At 41.2% G+C, this 26,668-nt stretch overlaps 1 protein-coding gene across 3 annotated transcripts in view; it reads right to left on the reverse strand.

The window, feature by feature from the left end:
- Positions 1–601: 601 nt before the first annotated feature.
- Positions 602–26,668, reverse strand: part of WDR11 (WD repeat domain 11) — a 57,551-nt gene continuing 31,484 nt past the window's right edge. The window contains exons 14-30 of one of the 3 annotated variants that reach the window (XM_081823388.1): positions 24,089–24,197; positions 22,152–22,276; positions 21,307–21,454; positions 17,135–17,241; positions 16,380–16,494; positions 15,910–16,081; positions 10,010–10,118; positions 8,853–8,915; positions 7,582–7,647; positions 6,623–6,797; positions 5,695–5,790; positions 5,019–5,184; positions 4,456–4,553; positions 3,860–4,005; positions 2,765–2,892; positions 1,956–2,116; positions 1,436–1,566 (exon numbers count right to left, since the gene is read on the reverse strand). In XM_081823388.1, coding sequence (XP_081679514.1) covers positions 1,998–2,116; positions 2,765–2,892; positions 3,860–4,005; positions 4,456–4,553; positions 5,019–5,184; positions 5,695–5,790; positions 6,623–6,797; positions 7,582–7,647; positions 8,853–8,915; positions 10,010–10,118; positions 15,910–16,081; positions 16,380–16,494; positions 17,135–17,241; positions 21,307–21,454; positions 22,152–22,276; positions 24,089–24,197 — 1,942 coding nt within the window. In that variant the 3' untranslated portion in view covers positions 1,436–1,566; positions 1,956–1,997. Of the gene's footprint in view, positions 1,568–1,936; positions 2,117–2,764; positions 2,893–3,859; positions 4,006–4,455; positions 4,554–5,018; positions 5,185–5,694; positions 5,791–6,622; positions 6,798–7,581; positions 7,648–8,852; positions 8,916–10,009; positions 10,119–15,909; positions 16,082–16,379; positions 16,495–17,134; positions 17,242–21,306; positions 21,455–22,151; positions 22,277–24,088; positions 24,198–26,668 lie in introns of those variants that run through there. The other 2 variants (XM_081823389.1, XM_081823387.1) reach the window with 2 other exon arrangements.

Here is a 26,668-nt window from a genome sequence, read left to right on the forward strand (position 1 = left end):
TAGGTAGCTGATGGTTGAATAAACAAAATGTATGTGGGCAATCATTTAACCACAGGCAATATAGAGAGACGGCTGTGTTTGCCCATGGCCTTTAGGAATTCCAATGTAAACCTGCCCAGGCACAGAAAGGACAAGGAAAGTGAGCCAGTTACAGGCCTAATGAATGCATCCTGGATTTCTTCTAGAACTTTAGCCAAAGTGCCGGCCTGGGAACAGGCATTCCTGGGATAAGCCCATTCTCTCCATGGACCTCAGTCCCTTGTCGGAGGGGATCGTTGATACCTAAGGGTAGAGGCTATGACTCTATCTGGAGGGTGTGAGGAGATGTGCCACCCTAGACATCCAGGAGGGGAGACAGGAATGCCACTTCCTCACCTCACCTCCGAGAGCCCTGCTCCCTTGGGAACTCTGAGGCAGATCCGCGCAGGGTGAGGGCGTTTGGTCCAATCCTGGGCCGCACACCTGGAATTCCTATGCTCCAATTTCTCTGGACTCAGCAAGCGGCCTGGGCTTTGGAGGGTAAGCAGCTGGAATGACTCCTGAGAAGCCAGCACAGCCCCTGGCCTCCTGCACAGCAGTTTGGGGAACACAAACACCTGGCTGGAATTTCCTTTTTATTTATCATTTTGGTAAGTTACAGACAGCAATAATTTATAAGTCACATCTGATATATTTCAGTTGTTGGACAAACACAAAGACATAAAATTAAAGCACAGAGAGTTCAAAAAGGAGGTTATATAATACATCAGAGGAGTTAAAATTCAAAATACCCAAGACCCCACATACTAGAACAAAACATAAAGCTTAAAATTTCCCTATGAGCCTATGAGCCTGAAATTACAAAATGTAGCAACTGCCTAAAACAGAGAATCAGGAGTTCCATGTTCTCAAGGTAAGAAACAAGGAATGCTTTGGTAAGTCGTCTTCACTGTTTCAACGTCTCTGCTCTGTCTCTTGAATGATTGTATATAAACATAAGCACAGCACATATTTGAGAATAAGTCTCACAAACTTGTCTTACTATTAGATTTTTCAAATATCTTTCCATTCAGTCAATGAGAAAAACAATTCAGTCACTTGAATTTTAAGTTTTAAAAAAATTAAAAGTATTTCCAGGGACTCTTAAAGCTGTCTCTGAAAGTATAAAATGTTACACCCTTTCCAAGTCTGAAGCATTCGAGGTTTTTCTCTGAGATAAACACAGGAGGAGGAACTTGCTCCTGACCATGTAAATGCTCACTGGCTACTGTGCACCTGCAGCCTCAGAGAAGTGGTGAGCAGCTCCTGGGGACCCTGGGAGGACGGCATCCTCAGCAGTCCGGACCGTGGCCATGAGCGTGAGCATGAGCACTGCCAGACCAGCCCCCTGTCCTGCTTGCGAAGCCAGGCTCCCCAGCACATACTGGCCTGTCACTCTTCGGTCCGTTCTTGCTTGGGGGAGTCCAGCTCATTCAATAAATCTCTGCCAGCCGCTCCAGCTTTTGAAGCAAAAAGAACGGCTCCCTGTTTAAAACCGAGGTTCTTCAAACTTCGGGCATAATCTGCATATATAGCAGAGATGAGTTTCTGTAAACCACAGTTAAGGAAAAGAAGGGCAGAAAGAGATGTGATTACACGCCACCAATCTCCCATAGGCAAGAAGAAACCAGCTCCGTGGGGCTACTCAGAGGGGTGAGCGGGCCCACGGGAGGGCAGCAGGGGACGAGCACGGACACGCTTCCCTGGGGGAGGCTGACTCCTGGTTGGAGGAGGTGAGGTCTCAATCTGCAGTGTCCCCCACTACTACCCTTTGCAAGAGCTGAGTGCAAAGCATCTCCTTCTGGAAGATCTAGCTAACATTCCCCTAGACTATCTCAAAGCCTAACACAACTAAAGACTACAAAAGGAAAGAGGACTCAAGTGCATACCCTCTGGCATCTGAAAGGCTGAGGGGTGGGTGGTTTGGGGGCAGATACAGCTTAGTGAGAGGTTCTGCTAACAAAGCCTTCCTGGAGGTATTAGGTTTCAGACAGCCCTGTTTCCCTGTGCTCTGACATTCCAAATGGCCCCTTCCAACGGGAGGCAACTTCACCAGTGTCTGGACACAGGACACTAAGTTCAAGTTCAGTTTCATCTTCTGTAACAGATAAAACAAAACAAAACAAAATATATACACACACAGAGAAGACCAAGTATCTGACATGCAGAAATGAGGCCACAATGTAGTAAGTCCAAGAGAAGATGTGATGAGAACAAGCAGAGCTCAGCAAACACGAACAATGGGGACCTGTATCCTCAAGCCCAATCCTTTCAAAGAAAAACATGTGACTCAAGTGGTGTCGGCAGGGGGCCACTGTGACCTGCCGGCATGACACATATCTTTGAGGTGCCTTGTCTGGTTCCACGTTAGACTGTCACTATGGATAACAATGTCTTTTTTATTTATTCCAGAATGTATATTCCAGATAAATATATAAATTTTATTCCATGGAGTACATTCTTTTAAATAGTACTATTTTTAAAGTAGCAGGCTCTTACACCTTTCCTGAGTTATTTCCTTTATCTTTTTTTACGTTCAAACAAACCTTCACAAAATTCAGAGTCCCATCCCTTTACAGCCCCACCTGCCTCCCCAACCATCTTAGGGCTGATGCCAGCGATGTCCCCATCTTCTTCCCGATTCTCTCTCATTTCTCCCTCTTTCCTGACTTTGGCCAATCTGAGTATGGATCATTCCTGATATAATACAGTTCTTGCCCAGGCAGTACGACTGAGAGGAACCCACTTGTGCCATCTGTCTCCTCCTTGGCATAATCATCCCAGCAAAGGATATCTGTGTCCTCAGTGACTCCGACTGCACCATACTTGAGACAGGCTTCCACAAACAGGGCAGCTCTATCGAAGTATCTCATGCTGCTCAAGAGAACAAAGTGAGTTAAGCTTTGTGATTTACAGCATTTGGGGGCAGACCCACCCAAGGGTGTATTTCCGTATAAAGACTTGTACCCATTCTCCCTGGAAATCTGAGTGCCAGTAAGTTACACTAGCACCTTTCCAAGCCCTGGCTCACAGAGGAAAGCAGGGGACAATGCTCATGTCCCGAACCCCAGGCTCTTTCTTCTTTTTTATTTTTTAAGATTTTATTTATTTATTTATTTATGAGAGAGAGAGAGGGAGAGCAGGGGGAGGAGCAGAGGTGCAGGGACAAACAGACTCCATGCTGAGTGCAGGGCCTGATGCGGGGCTCGATCTCACCACCCTGAGACCACGACCTGAGCCGAAATTAAGAGTCAGATGCTTAATCAACTGAGCCACCCAGGCGCCCCAGCCCCAGGCTCTTTCTAATTAATATTTACAAAAACTGTGACATAGTTGAAATACACACAAATCTACAGAGATAGGACAAGTATCCACATACCCACTGTCCAGATTTAACAAGGAGTCTTTTGCCATATTTGCCTCAACCTCCCTTAGTTTTAAATAAATAAAATGTCCCCTAAGTGATAGGTATTATTTTTGGAGGGGACATCTCCCATGGGCAACGCTCTCTGTCATCCTTCCTACTGCTCTCTGGCCTTCATCTTAGTTGTTCTGTTCAAAGCCGAATTCTCTGAAGACTTCTTTTATGTTCTTTTTAAATAGATACCTGTTAGGTTTGGCGAGTATACTGGTAGGAAAATAGAGATCCTAGACCAAGTGTAGATGACTAAACATGGACTGTGGACGGTTCCTTTCCCTGTAGGATTTTTTTTTTTTATAAACCTAAAAGGTAAGCTTCTCCTTTCACTCCACACAGTGAGTGTTCCATCCATCCACCAGAGTCTCAAGAGAGCACGAAGTATTCGTGCCCCTGACCAGCCACGAAGCACTCTGGGTGTACCTGTGAAGTGTCTCAGCCACGCTGAAAAAGCAGCCCAGGGAGAGGAGGACCAGGAGGGCCTTTGACTTCTGGTTGACTTGTGGAGAGCAGAGGTGGTCAACCCACCGCTTTAAAACATCGGCGCACTCTTCAGAACTTAAACGGACCTGAGAAAGATGCCCACGTTACAAAGACATCCTGCACTATATAAAGAAAACTCTAATGTAATCAAAATGGGATCTGTTCCTGTGAAGCCAACACTAGGCTTGGCTTTGCTAGCACACGCCCTGACCTTGCTGCTTCCCATGAACAGCAGTGGTAACAATCCACGCCTGCAGAGCTAGGGACCTGGCAACACCTCGGGGCTGGAGTCTGGGCTCACACCCCAGCACCCCAGCCGGGCAAGGGGCCACCTGCTTTCACTTAGTTGCTACCAAAGCAATCCATTGCTCCCTAAGAATGTAATTTACACTCATAAAGAACAGGAGCCTTAGAGTTGCAAGAAAATATCTGCATAGCAACTCTGCAGCCAAAAAACTGCTGCTAAATCATGAGTCCAGAGTTCAAGACCGAACTCTCTACCCCAAATGCTCAAGGCACCTCGAGCAATGACCTACTTTTGCCAGCCACGCCGCCCGGTTCCACTCGCCGTATGTCTGCAGGTAGCGGCAGGCGTCTGCAGCTTTGTCTATCAGGCAGAGCAGCTGCACCCCCTCTGGAAGACAGAACGGCAGCCCCTCAGGTGACGCCGCGGCCCCTCCCTGACAAGCCACCACCGCGTGTCTGCACCCGCTCTTGTGCATTTCTGATCCACTGCAGACGCTCTTGACTGAAATTTTCCAACAAAACGCCACGGCAGAGTTTTAGAGCGCTGCCCCTCGGGTGAGGAGGGGAGGCAGGAGGGCAGGCAGCACCGCTAGAGTCCAGCCCGCAGCCCGCGAGAGCGCGGGCCCGGCGTCGGGCCTGGCGGTTATGACTACGGCCCCTTTCACACGTGACACGTGTTCTGCTTCAGATGATTAAATGATGTGGTCATCATGTAAACAGCTAGCAACAATCGTCCTATTTCTCTCCAGCGCGCAGAAAAAAGAAAAGAACTATCTTAATAATCAAATGCTTTGCTGGGAAGGGGCCTGATTTTCCAGAGGACCGACCAACGCACCCACAAAGCACGCCTTACCTGCCAGTTTGCCATTGGCGATCATGTTAGTTGCCACCAGCTTAATGGTGCTCTGGGAGGGGCCTGAGGAGGTGACAGTTGTGACCAAACAGGCTTTCAGGGAGTCACAGTAATAATGCTGGTTATCCGCACTTGTTTCCAATAGCAACTGCACAGCTCTGTCTGTCTAATGAGAGGAACAGTTCTTCTAATTATGAGACCATTTTCTTCCAACATCATCTTATTGAACTCATAATCTGAAACACTGAAGTTACAGCTTAGAGAAGACTTTCACTTTCAAAACTTGCTTGCCGATGCTCTGAACACAGTGTCCTCCTGCTTCTTTGGAACAAAGGTAAAACCACAGTCTGGTTTACACAGATGCTCAAGAAACTGCTTACTCTAGTTTTGCATCAGTCAATTCAGAGACACCAAACCAAACCAGTCAGGTCTCATTTGACATTACGTGAGCCAAAATTCCAAGCTAGTCAACTACAAATTTTTGCTTTCTCACGAGGTTTGTTCGTCTTATTTTGAAATAAAGCCTAAATTTATATGTATACTTTCAGGGAAATACTATGATCTACCTATCCATCTGTGCGTGTGTGTGCGCGCACGTGATCTACATGATGCTCTGAAATACTAATCAACTAGCAATTCCGTGAAACATGAAAAGAGTTGTAAAAATTGCACGTACTTGACCCAAGAGAAGTAGCTGGTCTGTACATTTCCTTGTATGATCATAAGTTGACCGCTTTACTTCCTGTAGATTAACCCTTTCCAGCTGAAATTTCTAGAGTAGAAAAAAAAAGAGAAAATTCAGTCCGGATTTTAAGACTTGAGTTAAAATTTACTATATTTAATAAAATCCTTTTATAAAGATTATTTTGACTTCTGAGGTTATTAGATAATCAACTTCATAGAAATCCAACAATGTAATAAGAATTTGATTAGAAAAAACGTTGAAACGAATTCTCATTTCTATGCGAGTTTGCCACTTACAGAAGCCAGCCCTCCATGTACCGAAGTACTCTCCTGCAGTGAAAAGACTGTGAAAGTACCTTTTTATACAAAAATTCAAACCGAATGAAAGAAATATTTGTTATTTATAGAAAATAAAATGAAAGAATAAAAATGAACCTTCTAAGTTAACAATTACACATACAGAATATTCATAAATCGGGGGCTGAAATAAAGAATAGTAAAATTCTAATGTGTATTAAAAAACTCGATAAGCATTTATGAGCTTTTCAAGTCCTGAGTCAGGCCTTTTTTATGCAGAGGTGACAATGGACTCATTTCTGTTATGTGGACCTTCGCTTAGCTGGAAAGTTTCCCAAATTTAAGATACTTAGAAAGACATTAAGTCATCAAGATGGGAGCTTTATTTTATTTATTTTTTAAAGATTTTCTTTATTTGACAGAGAGAGACAGCGAGAGAGGGAACACAAGCAGGGGGGTGGGAGAGGGAGAAGCAGGCTTCCAGCCAAGCAGGGAACCCGATGCGGGGCTCGATCCCAGAACCTGGGATCATGACCTGAGCCGAAGGCAGACGCTTAACGACTGAGCCACCCAGGTGCCCCAAGATGGGAGCTTTAAAGAGTTTAATATATGAAATATAATACCTGAAAATAGGCATTTTCACAGAGTATATCATAACATATATCCAGCGGGTTGTTCACTTTGTCCCGAGGCATGGTTTCTTTAGAGGCTGGGGTGCCTGGCTTTTCCTGGGACAAGCTGTGCAGGTAGTGGGCAGCAACGGTCCAGAAGTGCAGCTCCGACTCATCGCCATAAAGCCTGAGAAGGGTGACACCAAAGTCCCACTGAGCACACACAGCAGACTTGGGCGTGGACAGGGGCTTGCCACAAAAACCTCAAGGACCAGGAGCACAGCACTGTCACATGAAAGACCATCTGGAACACTGGCCTGTGCCTGGCAGGGTGACGGAGGAAGCAGGCCGTTCTGCAGCCCCGTTACTGGGTCTCAGACAATCCAGGCGCCTGAGGGCACAGCCCCTTCACACCCAAACCCCCTCTGTGCTGTGTTAAGAGCAACACGATGGTTCCAAGGCCTGGGCAATGATTACCCGCTTTGTCATCAGCACATACACCTTTCAATCTGGACCATAGCTTCACACTAAGGAAGAAGTTCCTCTGGGAAAATTGGCTAAATAAGGTATGGAAATAACTGTAATTTATTCTCTGGGGAATGGATGGAAATGTCTTTTTTGTAAGTGACAACTCTACCGTTCGGTGAGGAAGTACAGATTTTTGCTTCTAAATATAACTTACTGGTGTAATTAAGGACATGCCCTTTGTAGCTGATATTTTAAAACACAAATTTTAAAAAGCTGTCTGTAGGAGGCAGCCTTTTCAGTAGAGAAGGCCTAGATCTCATATTAAAATTGTTTTTTTCCTATTTGTATTACTAGTTTCAAAATTAACTGTAAAGCAAATCTAAAGGATGAACTGATATGTTGTTCTAAAATCTAAAAGGGTTTGTTTGGTCTTAACTAAAAACACTTAATAAGAGAAATGAGTTCATCTGAAATTCTCTCTTACACAGAACACTGAGTGTTACCTTGAAACAAGCAGGCATCTCTGCAGGAGAGTGAATTCTGGGTCGAGCAAGAGTTTCTTGATGTCACTGCAAACAGGAATCCAGACAAAGGCAAGCCAAATTTTTTAATCAAACAATAAAGGATATAGGCCAATATACTCCTGAAAGGGGAAATCTACTCAAAATTCTTAATCTACTTAGAGTTTTGCTATTTCTGAAATATTTTGTTCTTTTTGAACTAGTTACTATGCTTAGAACTGACAAAGGAGGTTACTTTGCCATGACCCTGAAATGACAAATGCTTTAAAAGGCTTACAGTATGTCTAGGCCTAGAGAACTGGTACAGGGGGGTGAGGCTCTGATTCTGGCTTACATTCTTGCAATAGTTCAACTCATGGTTTTGAAAACACGAATAGCTGCCTAACTATAGGAACAAGAATGTCACTGTTGGAAATGATTTTGCTACTCATCAGAAACAGTATATACTTAAGAAGAGACAGATTCAGAAACTATTCCAAAAAATAAAATATTTAAGGAAGAAAGGCATGTTTTTATAAATTGATATTCCTAAAACAGCCACATACAGAATATTCATAAATCGGGGGCGGAAAGATGCTCTTTAAATCTTCTCCACTTAAATTACAAATGTTAACTTTTGGATACAGAAAACAATAATTATTTTGAATTTGGCATCAATAAAACATGGTAAATTTATTAAATATTATGATTACATGTGACAGATTCTAAGATTGCAAAAAATGTATTCTATTTTACCAAGAACTCATGGACCCATATTTTTCTACTTCCTTTGCAATATTATTCCCAATATGTACTTTTAAATGCTCTTGGCTCTAGGGAACATATTAATTTCTTGGAATTGTGCACACATAGCACCTGACACAGAGAACTTATTTTAGAAAAGTCAGTTGCCACCGAAGAACCACGCTGTGCATGGCCTCTAACTTGAGGCTTCGTGGGGCATCTGTGGTAGAGGCAGGCTGAGCTACGAGGATGCTCACACCACAGCTTCCAGTCCTGCCCTGACATGGGACCACAGCCATCTAACACTTAGGATCTTGGTGAAGGTAGATGCTGTCACCGTGACTATTAAATAACTACGTTTTCTACAACACAAAGATTCTCGAGGGAAATAAGCCTTTGAATAGAATGGTCTCTCCTTGCGCTACTAACATTTTCTAAAACACAACTTACTTTAACTTCAAAAAGCCTAAATAATTATATTTTCTTTCTCATAGTCGTATCCTCTATTAAAACATAGCTGGGGTGCTTACTTTGACAATGAATTCAGCTGCTCTTGAAGGAGATTCTTTATTTCTTCATTTTCTGGATAATCACTGTACAGAAAAGATTTTGAATAAGCTCATTCTCTCTTCACTTACAATCATGCATTTCTTCACCAGAAAAAAAGTTGTACCAATACAGAAATAACCTCTTTGCAGTCCCTGGTTTAAAAAGCTAGTTATAGACCAAACAGCAACTACTCAAGAACCCACCAACCACCTTTGATGTCTGCTTTTATCTTATTTAGTTAAAACAAAGAAATGAGTAAAGCACGTCTCTCTGGCTTTCAAGAAACCAGAAAATTTATCAGTGGGCTCTAAAAACTATCATGCTTAGATTCATGTTAATAAGAAACCTAGCAATGACTAAAGCAGTTTGTTCTTTCTCCTCTGCAAAATGGACATTCATTTCTCCCAAGTAGATACTTCTTGGAAAACAGATACCTCATCAACGTTATTTTTTGTATTCCCCCAACCCATGCCCATCTGTGCTCTCCACATGGCATAAGTTCAGTAACACTAGTGGGTTTAACTAATAACTATTATTAACTAATAACAGTTACTGTGAATGTATTTTTGTAATGAGGCAGTGAGATTCCTAAAACAGAAAATATCTCTGCAATAAGCTCATTCTTGCCACTTTAAAAGATTTTATTTATTTGAGAGAGAGAGCGAGCAAGCATGGGAGGAGGATCACAGGTAGAGGGACAAGCAGACTCCGTGGAGCCTTATGTGGCGCTCCATCCCAGGACCCTGAGATCATGACCTGAGCTGAAATCAAGAGCTGGTCCCTTAACCGACTGGGCCATCCAGGCACCCCTCGTACTGCTTTTAAATAGAATTTGAAGCCTGGCCGCAAATTCCTTTTGGCCTAATTGGCCCTCTTCACACTCATCATGCCATACCCGTGTTCAGACCACAGCCGCCCAGAGTAGCTCACGTATCCCAGCTCCCCATGCCCGCCCACTCCCAAAGGCCCCAGAGAGGCAGATGAGGGATTCTTTCAGTGTGTCTGCTGTCTCTGACTCAGCTTGTTTTTACGGTTCCAATCCTTTTAAATCCCAAAGTACAGGCACCTGCTGGTTTTCATGGGTGCCCTTCAACCCCAAGCAAATTAAGAAAGGAAAATAAAAATGGTAAAAACTTACACCTGAGAAATGTCCAAAGAATACTGTCCATTCCATGGCTGGTGTAATAAGAAAGCTTTCAAGGCAAGGGAGGCCCTTGGAACAAGGAGATAGGGGCACCACACAGGCTCTAGATAAAAATAATTAAATAAGTTCTTTCTTTTAATAAAATAGAATTTTATAGTTTTACTGTGAAGCTTCAGCTATAGAAGTTTACAGAGAAGTCAACAGAGAACAAAGTATAAATCTGGTGGCAACTGAGTCTATTCAGTGTCATCAGTGCTTAAAGACAAACGGGCTAAGAGTGAATGAAGAGAAGAGAGATTCTCTTCAAACTGATTAATAGCTCTTTCTTCACCTTTTTAAAATTTAAGTGTCCTGTACGGTATAAAAACACTGGTCCTATGTGAATAAAAGGTTCAATGCAACGACTCGACAGATATTAATAAAGCTCATTATTTTAAAATACTAAAAGTAGTATTTATCTGTATCATCTCATACCATTTGTTATCTTCGCTTCTCTGAGACTATTCAGCTAACACAGCCCATCAACTTTGAGCTTGTTACTAGGGGGATCAGGTCACCTCTGATCAAAGGTATCCTCAGGTCTCACTTACAAGGGCAGCTCTTACCTCCCTAGACTACGGGCCCTAGCATCCTCTACGTGCAGCAGTGGGCTTACTTAGGACACAGTAAACAAGCTTTGCTTCTCTTTCAATATGTTCTAATGCGAGGAAGCAGAGGACCCGAAGGTCCCAGCGCCCAGGCAGCCGTGCCGTGGCTATCTTACACAGATGGCCCCACTCGGTCAGACACTCAGTCTGATAAGAGTTCTTTAGGACTTAATTAATTTTAACTAACTTAAATTTCAAAATTAATACTTGATTCAGTCATTGGATACCTTTTATGTCTACTCAGGAATACATAACTACTTTTTCAGTTGTCAATTTTATAAAATCCAAATACAGCTTAAATATTTCTGCTGAAAACGTGTCCCCTAAATTGATCCGTGTTTTTGTTTTTTTTAAAGATTTTATTTATTTCTTTGACAGAGGAAAGCAGCAGGCAGAGGGAGAGGGAGAAGCAGGCTCCCCGCTGAGCAGGGAGCCCAACGCGAGGCTCGATCCCAGGATCCGAGCCGAAGGCAGCCGCCTCACCACTGAGCCACTCAGGCACCCCATGATCCGTGTTCTGATGTTAAATACACCCTGGATTTTGAAAACTAAGCATGCAAAACTGTGAAATATCTCATTAGTAATTTTTAATACTGACTATATGTTGAAATGACAAAACTCTGGATATACTGGGTTAAATAAAATTTTTTTTTAAAGATTTTATTTATTTATTTGACAGAGAGAGAGCGAGAGCAGGACAAGCAGGGGGAGTGGGAGAGGGAGAAGCAGGCCTCCCGCCAAGCAGGGAGCCCGATGTGGGGCTCGATCCCAGGATCCTGGGATCATGACCTGAGCCAAAGGCAGATGCTTAACAGTCACTGAGCCACCAAGGCACCCCCCATTCACATTTTATTTTTTAAAGATTTTATTTATTTGAGAGAGAGAGAGAGTGAGAGCAGGACAAGGGGGAGAGGGAGAAGCAGGCTTCCTGCTGAGCACAGAGCCTGATGTGGGGCTTGATCCCAGGACCCTGGGATCATGACCTGAGCCAAAGGCAGACACTTAACTAACTGAGCCACCCAGGGGCCCCTAAATAAAATTTTTATTAAGATTAATTTCATCTGTTTTTCACTTTTTTATAGTGGGTACCAGAAAATGTAAACATACGTGGCTCACATTACATTTCTGTTAGATAGTACTGCTTTAGAAAACGTCATTCTATGTAGTTAGCTAAGTATTAAATCATAGATAAAATACCTTATGTGGACTTTCCAATTTCAGAGTCAGAAAATGGTCAGAAATATTTTTAATATTACTTTTTGTTTGCACCCAAGAGTTTTAATATTGATTCATTACAATCACTTAAACTGCAGTCCATATTCAGAGGTCCTCTGGTTACTCCCTATCCTGATAGCTATATTCTGCCTGCACTGGCTTCTCATGTCTCCTGAGTCTCCCTCAATCTACAACAGTCCGCTCACCTTTTTGTCTTTGGTCTTACACAACGTTTTCATTTTTGAAAAGTCCTGGTCTGTTCAATGTCCTAGGAAATGATCTCCATTGAGCATTCAGACTCAGGCTAAACATTTTGGGCAAGAACATGACACAGGGGATGTTGCGTACTTCCTACTGCATCCCACCAGAGGGAGCATGTTAGTTGGCCTCCTGATAACACTGTATCTGATCATCTAGTTAAGGTGAACTCATGGGCTCTCTCCCAGTCAGGGCACCTTTCTCCCCTTCACAATTATGGCGAGATACTGTGAGACCGAATTTCCTATTTCCCAACGCCCTTCCACCCAGTAATCTGACACCCACTAATGATCCTGGCTTGAATCACCTGTTACATTAGGAATTGGAATTGGTGATTTTCTAATTCCATCACTCTGTCTACATTTATCAATAGGCATTCTTCTGTAAAAAATGAGCTTTCCCTTCCTGCCCAGGTCCCTTCCTCTTTGTGAATATTACTATGGAATAATGGATTAAAAAAAAAAAAAGTCCAACACTGATACCAATACAACTGTTATTCTTTACGATGCTCAGACAGCCCCAGATTTGGCAGTGGAAGCCTCTAAATGCTAGTTTCTGTATGTTTGATTTTTAATAACATATGCGTTATTTCTCCAAAACCAAACATTGTTGATAGCATCCCCATGAGCCCGAACAAACTGAAAGTGAACTCTATTCCCTCCTACCTTCAAATGAATTTAGATCTTTCTTCTCAAAGGCAAAGATCAACCATGAAAAAGTAATAGGTGATCATCTCCCAGCTGGAGAAACTCACCTACAAGAGCTCATTCACTTCCGGAAATTACAATTAGAATGGAAAGGCAGCTGGCATCACTGCTCCTCTCGCACTCGTTCTGCTTACTCTGGGCTACAGCTATCTGAGGTGTTAAAGAGAAACACGCCCAGACTGCTGGCTGCCTATGTGAGAGCAGTGCAGGGAATCAGGAACTCAAGAGCCAAGAAGAACAGTAGGAAAACTGCTCCTCCCTCACCTGGTGGCCCACGGCATGGTGAGCAGGCAGTCGGGGAAGGAGAGGACCCTGCTCGGGTGATTTCATCACTGTGATGCAATGGGGGAGCGGGGGAAGGGAAGACAAGGGACACGACTGACATTTTGGGCAACACCATTATTCACTGTCCAGGTTGTTCCCTGCACTGCATGCTGTTTAGTAAACCCCCAGATGCCCCCCAAACACATCTGCACATCCTGACACATTTCCAAATAGCCCAGATGAAAACCACTGGAAATGAGTAGAAAGCAGAGGCAGACGAAGAGGCAAGGTCTGTGTATAAATCTGATTATAGAAAGTTTCTTTCTATGAGTGCTCCCTTACGAAAAATGTGTTGTTCGGCACTGGCCCGAGCAGCTGTGAGGAAGTTGGACTGGACAGTCTCGAACACCCTGCGGATACTATGTAAAGTGTGTGGAAACTGCAATAAACTGGAACGCTATTAAACAAGTCTCACCCTCTTGGACTCCTTCTAGAGGCTGCTAGAAAACGTATTATGATTTTTTTATGCTGTTTTATGACCCTGATAAGACACCAGACAAGAAGGGTTCTCCAACTCAAAAACAGAGTTCCTCTTCTACGTGTGTCTGGCCTTCCCCTTTACTGAGGCGGGGAGGGCTGAGACAAATGCAAACATGGGGGCGGAGGAGAAGGAAGCGGGCCATCTAAGCTGTTCTAAGAAAACTGACAGATTTGAACCAGTATTTTAGGATATTCTCTACTTGTTATTAAGGAGAATTAAAGGAAATTTATTAAATATATCACTGTATATGACCTAAAATGATTTTTATCCCATATCAATAAGTCCAAACTCTATTTCTAATTCCCCAGAATAAAAATATATCAAACATATTTTTCCAAGACCAAGTCAGCATGCAACTGGAGATAAACACATAGACATCTTTTTGCTAAGTCCATAGTTACACACACCACCATTTTTATTCTTTAACATGTATCGAATGTTGTTCTGACTTTAAAGGTTAATATTGAACTTCCCTGTTACTATTTCAAAAATTTTCCCTTTCTGGCTGAGGCTGCAGCACTACAGACTGGGTAGGAATGACTTTTTTTTTTTTCTTGAAAACTTGAAAAGAAAATGTAATCTAAAATCTGTCTGCAGGTCAGATGTTCAGGTATGGTGTTAATGATGGGCTCCAATTCTGTAGTCACTTTAAGAAAAAGCTACCCTGGCTTTGGTAGATTCAAATTTTAAATTAAAGGGGGATAGAAAAGCTTTCCAAACATTTTGATTACATTCGCAAACCTCTTTAACCTCGAACCAGTAGCCGAACTAAAAGGAAAACCACCCCTGAAGTTCCCTCCATTTCCTTAATAACTAAGTTTGTCTCGGAAGGAAGGAGATGCTGCCACTTCTGCAGCGTGAGCAAGCATGTCGGGCACAGACACGGGAAAGCGCTGCACAGCTTCAGGCTTCGGCACAGGGCGGTCAGGGTCACGTGGAGGGGAAGCAGCGGTACCGAAGCCACTGGCAGGGCTGGGGCAGCGACAAAAACAAAAGCACACCTAACACAAGTTCAAGGGAGCCCAGCCAGGATCGGCAACAACTTGGAAGTGCCTCGAGCACGAACACAAGGTGAAAGCACAGGTTTTCAAAACGTTGCTGCCTCTGAAGGTGCCGAAGGCCGACCCTACAAAGGTACAGCAGTTCCCAGAGCGGACTGCCCTATGCTGGAACCCAGTGACTCAACGAGTCTCTTCTGAAATTGTTCAGCAGCCTGGTGTGCACACCAAAGCGATGCCTGGAGAATACTTAATGCAGGAAGTTTCCTGCTTTGCTCCCATGAGGGTCAGAATGTCTGTCTCCACCCAAAAGTATCTGGCAAGGATGAACATTGCATTTCATCAGACGAAAGCTGACTTTCGAACTGACTGATTGGTGCATTCATAATCCCATTCTTTTTTTTTTAAGTCACATATGAGGTTATAGTTACTAAAATGTTCCTCATTCTGGTAAAAAACAATCTCAAAACCACCTTACAAAAAAGGTACAATAGCACAATCGTCTATTTTATTTTGAGAGGCATCAAAATTCATGACACTCAGAACACTTTCCAAAGTGACTTTTCAATGATATATGCTTACCCTTTTCTTTAAGTAACCTCTATGGCCAACGTGGGGCTCCTACTCACAACCCCGAGACGAAGAGCTGCATGCTCTTCTGACTGAGCCAGCCAGGCACCCCCAGCAATATATGTTTGCAAAAGATATAAAGCTCATTATTAAAAAGCCAGTAGCACCTTACCACTAGATTCATGTCCTCTGATGAGTTCTCCTAAATTCTTTTTTTTTTTTTTTTTGGTTAAAGATTTTATTGAGAGAAAAAGAGAGAGTGTGCATGAGCTGGGGGGGAAGGGTCAGAGGGAGAAGCAGACTCCCCACTGAGCAGGGAGCCCAATGTGGGGCTCGATCCAGGACCCTGGGATCATGACCTGAGCTGAAGGCAGTCGCTTAACCAACTGAGCCACCCAGGCAGCCCTGAGTTTAACTAAATTCTAAGTGAATCATTTTTATGTAAACATCTCTGATCTTTTGACAAAGCACTCCTCAAAGGGTCAAAGAAGGGGCACTTGCCAACCTGGAGCTGGAGAATGACTGACATCGGCAGTTACAGAGTACAGCATCTCAGTGGTAAAACACTCAAGCTTGAAGTTAATCTATTTCCTTAAACTCAGATTGTTAGAAAGTAAGACTGAAATGAAACAGAAGACAGCAGCCTGTGCAAAATAAAGAAGGTGTCACAGAGCCTTTCGTTGGCGCTCCATACCGGTTAACTCTTGTTCATCCATTCTAAAACAAGTGGACTTCATAGACATCTCCAGGACTCTGATACACCCATCATCTGATGCCAAGATCACTTTATCTGATGTACACCAGTCCACATCCAATATCCGAAAGGTCACATTTCTTCCACTTCTTAAACTGCTCACCATCTGAACCTTCAAGAGTGAATTTGGGGGTCATTTTCAGAACGAAAAAGATGTTTATCACAGACAGTGCCAGTGGCAAAGACCCAGTGCAAGTTAAAACAAAAGTCTTTGGCAATCTCTCTTCCACATGCAGACTGAATTTTGAAGATCCCAAAGACAACGATACCATTAAAAGCAAGCAAATCATTTTAAGAAGCTTGACAAACCCATTATATAGGCTTCATTTCTAAATCAGGAGGAAGAAAAAAATTACAGCTCCTGTGACCAGCAGCTTGGTTTGAGTGTTCCCTCATGGAGCTGGGCCTACCTCTTTAGTATCCCACACTTCAGCACCATCATTGTACATTGCTATTAATTTCTGGTTTCCTTTACCAGGAGCAAAACGAATCTTCCTCACCCAGCTTCTGTGTGTAGGTATTCCTCTGAGGAAAAACAAACAAAAACAAAACACCAATATAAAGTAGGGTAATACCTTGTCACTGGAAACTATGTCCAACAACTCTTTCTAGGTCTGCTTTTGACAAGGTCTAGTGATGTGAGAACCACTTTACTATCTGGGACAGGGGACCCATCTGACAGAAAAGGTCAGCCCCTTAAGGACGATGGAATAATATCACAACACTTCTGCACGGGTCACCTGCAAATAAGTGTCTCCTATGAATGGCCCAGAGCTTGGCTCAAGGCTCTTCCTCCCAAGTTCAGCGACAAGAGACCCAAGGGTCCAAGCTATACTTGGTCATGTTTGATGATCCTACTTAGCAGGTCACAAGCCTCCAATGGAACCATATCAAGAAGTTACTTTTTTTTTTTTTTTTAAACAAATTAATATTGTATTTTTTAAAAAAGATTTTATTTATTTTATTTAGAGAGTGAGAGAGAGAATGAGCAAGGGCAGAGGGAGAGGGAGAGGGAGTGAAGCAGACACCCCGCTGAGTGCAGAGCCCGACAAGGGGCTGGATCTCAAGATCCTGAGATCATGACCTGAGCTGAAACCAAGAGTCAGATGCTTAACCAACTTAGACACCCAGGTGCCCCAAATAATACTGCATTTTTGAATCATACCTGGATACTCTGCCTTTCAAATCCCAAAAATTTAAATTTCCATCCATATCTCCAAGAACTAATGTGTCACCTTTCCAAGCGATGCAGGTAATACTACCCATACTTCCCTAGAAAACAAAAGCAACAGATACACGATACACCTAGTTTTGACTACTTATAAGCCATCATAGCAGAGAAATGTTTTTACTCAATAAATGTGATAAAATAATAAAGATATTTTAATAAAAACTGTAAATGGTTTTGCTTTGGTATGAATGCCATCAAATACGAACAGACTTAGGGCGCCTGGGTGGCTCAGTTGGTTAAGCGACTGCCTTCAGCTCAGGTCATGATCCTGGAGTCCCGGGATCGAGTCCCACATCAGGCTCCCTGCTCAGCAGGGGGTCTGCTTCTCCCTCTGCCCTCTTCCCTCTCATGCTCTGTCTCTCATTCTCTCTCTCAAATAAATAAATAAAATCTTTAAAAAAAAAAAAATACGAACAGACTTGGGACACTAAAAGAGCTACCTAGCTTATCAATTTCAACTACAAAGAAACAAGAGATTTCAGTTTGATGGACATTAAGTTATCTGAACTAAACTTATAGAGAAGAGGTACTTTTTGAGGAAGAAATACCTTAAAGAAAGCAAATTAAAAGCAATAAAGAGAAGGAAGGAAAACCCTTTCCAAAGGGCCCTTGTCTCCAACTTCTCACTCACTGCAAAAGGATAAATCAATCTGTTCCAGAGGAAACTCAGAGCTGTTTCATAATGAATTGTGCAGCAGTTTTTCTACTGAAAAAGGATCTAGAGCTTTACTGATACCTTCTGGATAATGACAGTGAAAAGATACTGTAAATTAAAGGCATCTGCACAGTCTGAGTTAACAGAAAGCTTTGCAAAGAAGGTACATACGGAAACCCAAGTAGAAGAATGGAACACTACTGCAGTAACTCCAAAGTGTGTGTGTGGGGCGGGGGGAGACGGGGAGAAAGGAGCTTGCAGCTCTATCTAACAAATGCACAGAGGTAGTGTGACAAAGACTGCCTTAAGAGCCTGGGCTCTAGAGTCAGCTGCCGGGGCTCGAATCTGGGCTTCATCAGGTATATTTGTTGTGTGGCTTGGGGCACATTTACTTAATCTTTCTGCATCTTAGACTTATCATCAATAAAGGAGGTTAAGCTTATGAAACTTGAGGAGTTCCTACTAGCATTAATAAATTTATATAGGAAAGGGCTCAAAACAATGCCTGCTACACAGTTAGTCAATAAATGCTCACTATCAAATAATATTATTGCTCAATTACTTTTCTACTTATTAAAAGAAATCTTGTTTTTTGCATTTATAAAACAAAATAAAAATAAAAATTCACATGCTTCGTTCATAGTGGGAAAGCTCCAGGTTGGCCAAAATCTATTAATAGACTGGCCCATGCATCAAATACTGCATAAGTCCTAGTGGTAGTTAAGAAATAAAAGAAAAAAAATGGATTAAAAATGAGTATTTTAAATAATTCAATAATAAAAAACTTAAAAGTTACGTTAAACAGAATTCTATATAATACGAAGCCATACTTCAAGATCTGATTTCCATTTTCCTCACCACATTAACAGAATGTTTAAGCATTTGCCTTTAAGTTTACTTTTTTAGTCTTGAAAACTTTCACATTTTATAATCTTACTTTCTAACCTCTAAAATTAAAATATTAAAGCTTAAATAAGCTCAGAAATCAGCTTAGAATTACAAGTGACATATTAATACAACTATATAATTAAATAATCCAGACCTTTCTACCTAAGAGTTTGTTGACGGGCTACAAGCCATATGCAGATACCAAGGAGCTTTTAGAGGATGTGGCATAAAGTTGCTTTGTGGCTCCAAATAATCCCAAGAGAACCAATTTAAGATTAAAACTCAATAGAGTATTATTAGTTGACACTGTTATGTTCCTATATACAAAATATGATGTTCAAAGGCTGACAGCAAAGCAGAGATATTCATTCTCTCTCACTGTTCCAGTTTTCTGAATAAAGGCAGTCAACTACAGATGCTCCAAAACTTAAAATATGCCAAGATTTCCTCTTCTTTTTACCATTTTTATATACTCTATAGTTCTGGGGCCAAAATTCAGAGGGAAAATTTCAACTCAAAGCAAATGTTTAATACTTTACATTTGGGAGGAGGGTAAGATAAATATTGGATTAAAATGAGCAAACAAAACCTCTGCCTAAATACTATATGACAGTCCCTAGAAAATATTTAAATTACAGAAAATAAAAAAAAATGAACCAAAGCCAGTTTCTCACGTATCATACAGTAGCTGCTCAGATACCTTTCCCTAAAACCAACCTGCTCTAAAGTACGTACTAATTTCACTGGAGGCTGGATCTGTGTTAGGCTGCTTATTCCCTGAGAAAGCTGCTTCTAGCTGTGGAATAAAAGGATCTGGCAGGCAGATAGAGACCTGCTATACCCTGACTTTGGACCTCCACAAAAAGAGACAGAATCTTAAAAACTGTGAGGCACAATTACCATCCTGAAAAAAACTCTTATAAAAAGGAAAATTAGGGTCTAATGTCCAAAAGCTTTAAACTTTTTCTGGGGTAAGGAGGAATTGGCATCTCAAAAAATTACTGGGTTGTTTCTACATCCTAATCGCAAGTGTGAAGTGATCAGAGACAGATGGAGCTGCCTGTGAGTGGCACTAGAAGAGTTCAGATGGGGCCTTCTCTGGGTTTCTAGAGGAGGAACTCTTTATATTCCTAAGACAGCAAACTGATTTTTCAAAGGACAGCTACATTAACACTGCAACTCTTAGGTCTGCTCTCCCTAGCAGTTTTTCTTTCTATACACTTAAACTAAGTTCCTTTTCCTATTATGACCAAATATTAACCTTTCTTATTTGCATTACTACTTTCACCCTTTCAAACTAGTGACAATGAGAGAAAGTTCAAAACAGACATTACTAAGTCTCAAGTATGACTTGTTCTATATAATAGTAAAAAAAAATTGTAAAAATGAAACTTTCACATGTTAGTTTCCATTTTTAGTAGAGAAGGTGGTTTGGATGGCCTCAACTCTTCTCATGTTGTCTGTAAGGAAGATGTGGCAGCAGCCTCTAAGAGACCCCCACAGATCCTGCCTTGTTGTATTCATGTCCCTTGGCAGTCACCTCCCAAATGAACAGGACTGACCCATGAACCAACAGCACACTGAGGAACCGACGGAGTGCACTTTCTCAAACTAGGTCCTAAAAGACACTGCAGCTTTCTTTGTGTTCTCTTGGATCACTCACTCTGGAGGAAGCCAACTGCCATGTGGTGAGGACACTCAGACAGCCCTATGGAGATGCCCCTGTGAAGAAGAACTGAGGCCACTCATCAATAGCCACTGTTACTCTGCAATGGCCATGTGAGTTAGCCATCCTGGAAGTGGACCCTCCCACCCCAGCCACCATCCTGACTACAACCTGTAAGACTCTGAGCCACCTGCAAAATATAGGGGTTGGCATTCAACTAAAACAGTCTATTTTTAGACAACAATTTTAAATAAATATATTTTATGAAATCATCTCATGCCTCCACTTAGCCATTATAACAGTATTATTTAACAAAAACATTTCCTTATCTATCCATTAGAAACAACCTATAAGATGCATGCGGACACAAATGAACTACAGAACCTCAGTCAGAGGATTTCACAAGGTCCTAGAAGGATATATATAAATTAGTAAATATTAATAATGCTACTACACTTACAACCTGATTACTATTACCCCAAAATGATGCTAGACTGTAAGTCAAATCCTCCAAGGTAATGCCTGAAGTGGAAAGAGGAGATATACTGGAATCAGACAGACAGACAGACCTCAGTTTAAAACTGCCATGTCACTAAGCTGGATAACATTGGGAAAGTTACTTACTCTCCCTTGATTCTGTCATAGTTAAAATGGAAAGAATTCCTTATGGATTATTAAGGGGATAAAAAAGTAAGTAGCACAAGGCAAGTATTTAAGTAGTTACAATGTTATTCTCTAGCAGTATGGAATAATATCTCCTTATATAGTCAAGTTTATTATTTACATTAAACTTTCCTGAAATAGCTTCACAACTTAACTATGGCTTCACTGGATATGGAATCAACAAAATCTTTGATAAGAACTCTTCATGAAGACGTAATCAAGAGTTGGACTCACATCTGGTGGAATCCGAGCACTATCTTTCACTGAGTTTCCTTCCACTGTGAGATGATAAACTTGGCCATCATTATCGGTAAACACAAAATGCTCCCGGGCAGAGATGTTCTGACTGAGTTCAGATTTACTTTCTGCCTCCTGCAACAAGCTTTGGAATAGAGAGGAATAAGATAAAGATATTTCTTTTCTCTAGAGTGACACACACATTAATTACCTTGCCCAAAATACAGATGCATTAACAGGAGGTCCAAAACTATTTACAAAAAAAAAAAAAAAAAAAAGCACTGACACTAATCTTTGCCCAGCTAATAATAGGAAAACACAAATTACTTCCAGCAGGTCATTTACCCCATACAGAGGAATGCAGTCAACTAGACTTCACACAAGAAACTTGTTCACTATTTCTGCTGCAGAAAGAGAGGACTTACCTTGACCCATCATTCTCTCTGAGGTTTTTTTATTTGTAAAACTGGTGGGGATGGAGATGGGGACAGTCCATATAAATCTAGCATTCTCTATATATTTTCTTTGGTGTATATAAATGACAATATGATCTATCTGGATGTTCATGCTACATTCATTTGAATTCCAGAAGCTCAAGTTTAGGGAACATCTGGGTAGTGAGAATGATCACGCTCGCTAACGGAGGCTGACACGTGGATATTACCGTATGCGTTACTGACTGCACTAAGCAATGAAATAATAAAATTAACTCTTCAGTCTTCCAGGTATGCACTGAAACATAACAAGGTACTACAGATGCCTTTGGATGACAGAAACCTGTCAAGTTCCCCACCATGACACTGGTATCACAAATGACAGAGGCAGGAAACAGCACACTGCACCTGATCACGGAGGACTCCACGATGCTCAGCTCTGTGTCCGAGACCACGGTCTGGCGGGCCATGGCCTCTCGGGTGGCCAATTGTTTCTTTCTCAGGCTCTTCAGGTTGTGAGATGGGGACCACTCCTGAGAAGCAAAGACAGGCACACCTACAAGTGCTCAGCTTACTGCTGTCAAACAATCTTTCCAGAACAGCTGGGCATTCTCAAGCCACTGCTCGGCATTACTTATTATCACTGCACATGAATTCACAATTTGTTCTTAGGTTTTATCTATTTATAGAAAGGCTGAACAAATGCATTTAATTAGTGCTTAAGGCAGATTTTAATAATCTACCCTCCACCTCCTTCTACCTCTAATCTTTAATGAGAGCTTAAGGTAGAAGAGTTTAATGGCAAACTTCCAAAAGGTCTAACTTTTTGATGCTTTCTTTTTTTTACAAAACAAAAATAATAAATGCAATTATGGTGTCTTTTCTTCCCTACCTCTAGCCCTCCCCCCAAAGGTACATGGGGTGAGATGATCATGTTCCTCCAACCATGGATCACTGTCCTCCACAGATCCACCTCAAATCTCTCATTTGATTTATTTATTCTTTTATATTCCCGCCTATTCTAATGCCTTCAATCTAATATCCTCTCATATGCATCAATTCTTCACAGTAGTTATTCTACATGCATGTATTCGTAACTTACATAAACAGAACTTCGTCATATCCCACCGTTTCTAACTCTTTTCATTCAGCACAGTGTCAGTCCCATCTCTGTTGTTTCTGCATGCTACCAAAGACTCCGCGAGTGCATCCACCAACCTTTAGTCTCTCTGTTCTCCCAGCAGAGAATACCCTGATTGCCCCCAAACTCTCTGACAAACAACACCGCAGTCAATATCCCCACAGAAGCTCCTTTTTGACCAGGGGCTGAAGAGATGGTGCCCAGGGGATGTCTGTTTGCCGAGGCACTATCAGTCTGCTCTGCAGAGTGCCTCACCGGTCTGCACTCCTACCCGCAGTACATAAGGATTCCTGCAACCTACACTACACCCACGTCGGATGTCATCTGGCTTCCCAGTTTTTGTTAGTCTAAAAGTTACACCTTGATTATTTTATTTTGCCCATCTCTAAAAACTGCTGAATTTGACTATTTCTTCAGATGCTTGTTGGCCTTTTAGGTTTTCCACCATTCGTGAACTGCTCCTGTACTCTGGCCCTCTTTCTACTGGGGTTCCTGTCTTTTCACTGTTTATGTGCAGGAGTTCCCATAATCCTAACTCCCTACAGGGATTAGTTAGTCCTTTGCTGGTTTCGGACATTGGTAAATTTCTTTTCCCAGCTTGTCTTCTCTATTTAACTTTGACACTGGTGTCCTTCATTGAAGAGAAAGCATCAGTCTTGATTAATTAAAAGCATTTTTTCTTTTTTTGCCTTTTGGTTTGAGCCTCTGATGTCCTTTCCTGCCCTAGAACAGAAAAATATTCTTCTTTTTTTGACTATATTAATTTTATAGCTTTATATTTTTACATTTAGGTCTTTAATCCCATGGAGCCCACCTCTGAATATGGTATTAGGTAGAGATCCAGTATTTTTCTCCATAAAGTGAGACCATTTTCCCAGTACTGTCCTCTTTTTTTAAGGTTGAGGTAGCTACCATGACCTTTATTCTCTCACAAATCTTTTTATGTTTATCATGTTTAAACATGAATATGTTTATCATGTTCCTCAAAATATCGAAGTAAAATCTGAATTGGAATTGCACTAATGCAATATTTGCTTAACCCATCCAAGAAACTAAAAGTTATCTCCATGTACTTAGATCATCTCTCAACACACATTTTTAGCAAGGAAATACATGACACTAATGATTTCAATTCAAGCAAAAGAAAAATATTCACGACATACAGAACATGCCTAGATAAACTAGTTCTTCAGTTGTAACTTACCAAAGCAGTTATTGCAGGGAAGTTTTTGGACATTTCTCTAAGAATGGTACAAGTCCTAACATCCCATAATTCGAGGGGTTTATCTTTGAATACAACTGCCAAATACTGCCTAAAATAAACAAAAATACTAAATAAGCCCCCTTTTGCAACATTTTCACCATAAGTAATACAAATAAAAAGTTGAGTAAATCAGAAAAGTCACATAATGTATTCTAAACATAGACCATATAAATTAACACTTAGTTCTCATGATTAATAGTCATTAAGAAGGTAAAGCCCTAAGATGAGCTTTGAGAGCCATACAGCCATAATTAAGCAAGGAGCCCAGGTCAGAAGAATGAAAAAAGGAACAAGTTCATATTTTACCAGTTTATCAATTTATGGTAACCCTCCCAAGGCTTCATTTTCTCACACATGACATGAGAATACCACTACCTATCCCAATGGACTGGTATGCAGGTTATGGTAAAAATTAAATGAAAAGTAAAGGTTTTCACAAAGTTTCTATTAGGCTGACACTAAGGAAATGTGACTGAGCAAGAAATCCCTACACTCAGTGTACCAAAGGACTTAGGTTCTCCTGCTCATACAAAGTCTGCCACTTGATAATTATGTGGCCTCAGATAAACCATGTAATTTTTTTGAGTTTTATTCTACTTATCTTTAGAATGGTGTTAATAACATCTGTCTTACTCCCTCACTAAATGCCCTAAGAATAAAAAAGGGGGGGAGGGGATAGCACACATGAAAGAATTTTATACATCATTATGGATTATACAAAGGCAATATGTTACATTTTTTATTATATCTAACATAAAGGCATTAATGGCTTATATATAAATAACTAATGTAAGACAGAGTCTGGTGAATGCGACAAAGATTCAGTATGAAAGAGATTTATTTTGACAACTAGACAATGGCATTTTAGGCAGAGTTACAAATGTGACAAATGGCCAAGACAAGAAAGGACACAGAGTGGGGGAACATGCTACTTGAAATGTAGAGAATGGGGCGCCTGGGTGGCTCAGGTGGTTAAGCGACTGCCTTCGGCTCAGGTCATGATCCTGGAGTCCCGGGATCGAGTCCCGCATCGGGCTCCCTGCTCAGCAGGGGGTCTGCTTCCCCCTCTGCCCTCTTCCCTCTCGTGCTCTCTGTCTCTCATTCTCTCTCTCAAATAAATAAATAAAATCTTTAAAAAAAAAAAAAAAGAAATGTAGAGAATGAAAGAGGTAGCATCATGAGAAAGAAAATCGAAGTGTGAATTTTGGATCACATTATAAAAGACTTAAGACACCTGAATAAGCCATGCTAGATATACAGAGGTTTATTCTGCAGAGAATAGTGGATCACTGAAGGTTTTAAAGTAGGGGGGATAAAGTGATCAGTTGTTTTAGAGGTATTAATTTAGCAGGTATGTATGGAGTTAAAACTGGAAACAGAAGAGACTGAAGTCCAAATAGTCTGTCATGTTTAAACATGAATATGTTTATCATGTTCCTCAAAATATCGAAGTAAAATCTGAACTGGAATTGCACTAATGCAATATTTGCTTAACCCATCCAAGAAACTAAAAGTTATCTCCACGTACTTAGATCATTTCTCAACACACATTTTTTGGCAATTCTCAAACCCTGTAATCTCAGGACTCTTTTACATTTTGTTTATTTTTAAAGATTTTATTTATTTATTTGACAGAGAGAGACACAGCGAGAGAGGGAACACAAGCAGAGGGAATGGGAGAGGGAGAAGCAGGCTTCCTGCCAAGCAGGGAGCCCGATGCGGGGCTTGATCCCAGGACTCTGGGATCATGACCTGAGCCGAAGGCAGATGCTTAACGACTGAGCCACCCAAGCGCCCCTCTTTTACACTTTTAAAAATTATTGAGGACCCTCCCCCAAAGAACTTTTGTTTACGTGGTTGATAACAACTGACATTTTGCATATTAGAAATTAAGTCTGATAAATTAAAAACTATCCATATTAATTCATTTTAAATTAAAAAATAGAAAACAACTAGCAAGATGGTAGATTTAAATATAAGCTGCATTGATAATTACACCCAATATGAATAATTTAAACACTGCAATTTGAAACACAGATTACCAAATAGAAAAACAAGCCCCAACTACATGCTTTCTAGAAGATATCAACTTTAAATGTAAAGACATAGATAAGACACAAGAAAAAGGTAAGAAAAAGATACACTATGCAAACACTAATCAAAAGAAAGCTGGAGTGGCTATACAAATCAGACAATCTGACTTACTTCTGAATATACTACCAAAAATATAGAGGATATTTCACAATGATAAAGAAGTCAATCAAAAGGACAGAACAATACTAGATATGTATATACCTAATAACAGAGCTTTAAAATACCCAAAGCAAGAACATGAGCTCTTCAAAAGATAAACAGATCCAGAATAAAGTTCATTTCAACACTCATCTCTCAGTAACAGACAGAAAAGCAGGCAGAAAATCAGTATGAATATGAGACCTGAATAACTACCAACCAATCTGAACTGACATTTATGGAATATTCTAATCAATAACAGCAGAATACACAATCTTTTCCAGTGCA

The sequence above is a fragment of the Leptonychotes weddellii genome, chromosome 6 (assembly GCF_054177405.1).
Source record: "Leptonychotes weddellii isolate Sample4059 chromosome 6, ASM5417740v2, whole genome shotgun sequence".
NCBI lineage: Eukaryota > Metazoa > Chordata > Mammalia > Carnivora > Phocidae > Leptonychotes > Leptonychotes weddellii.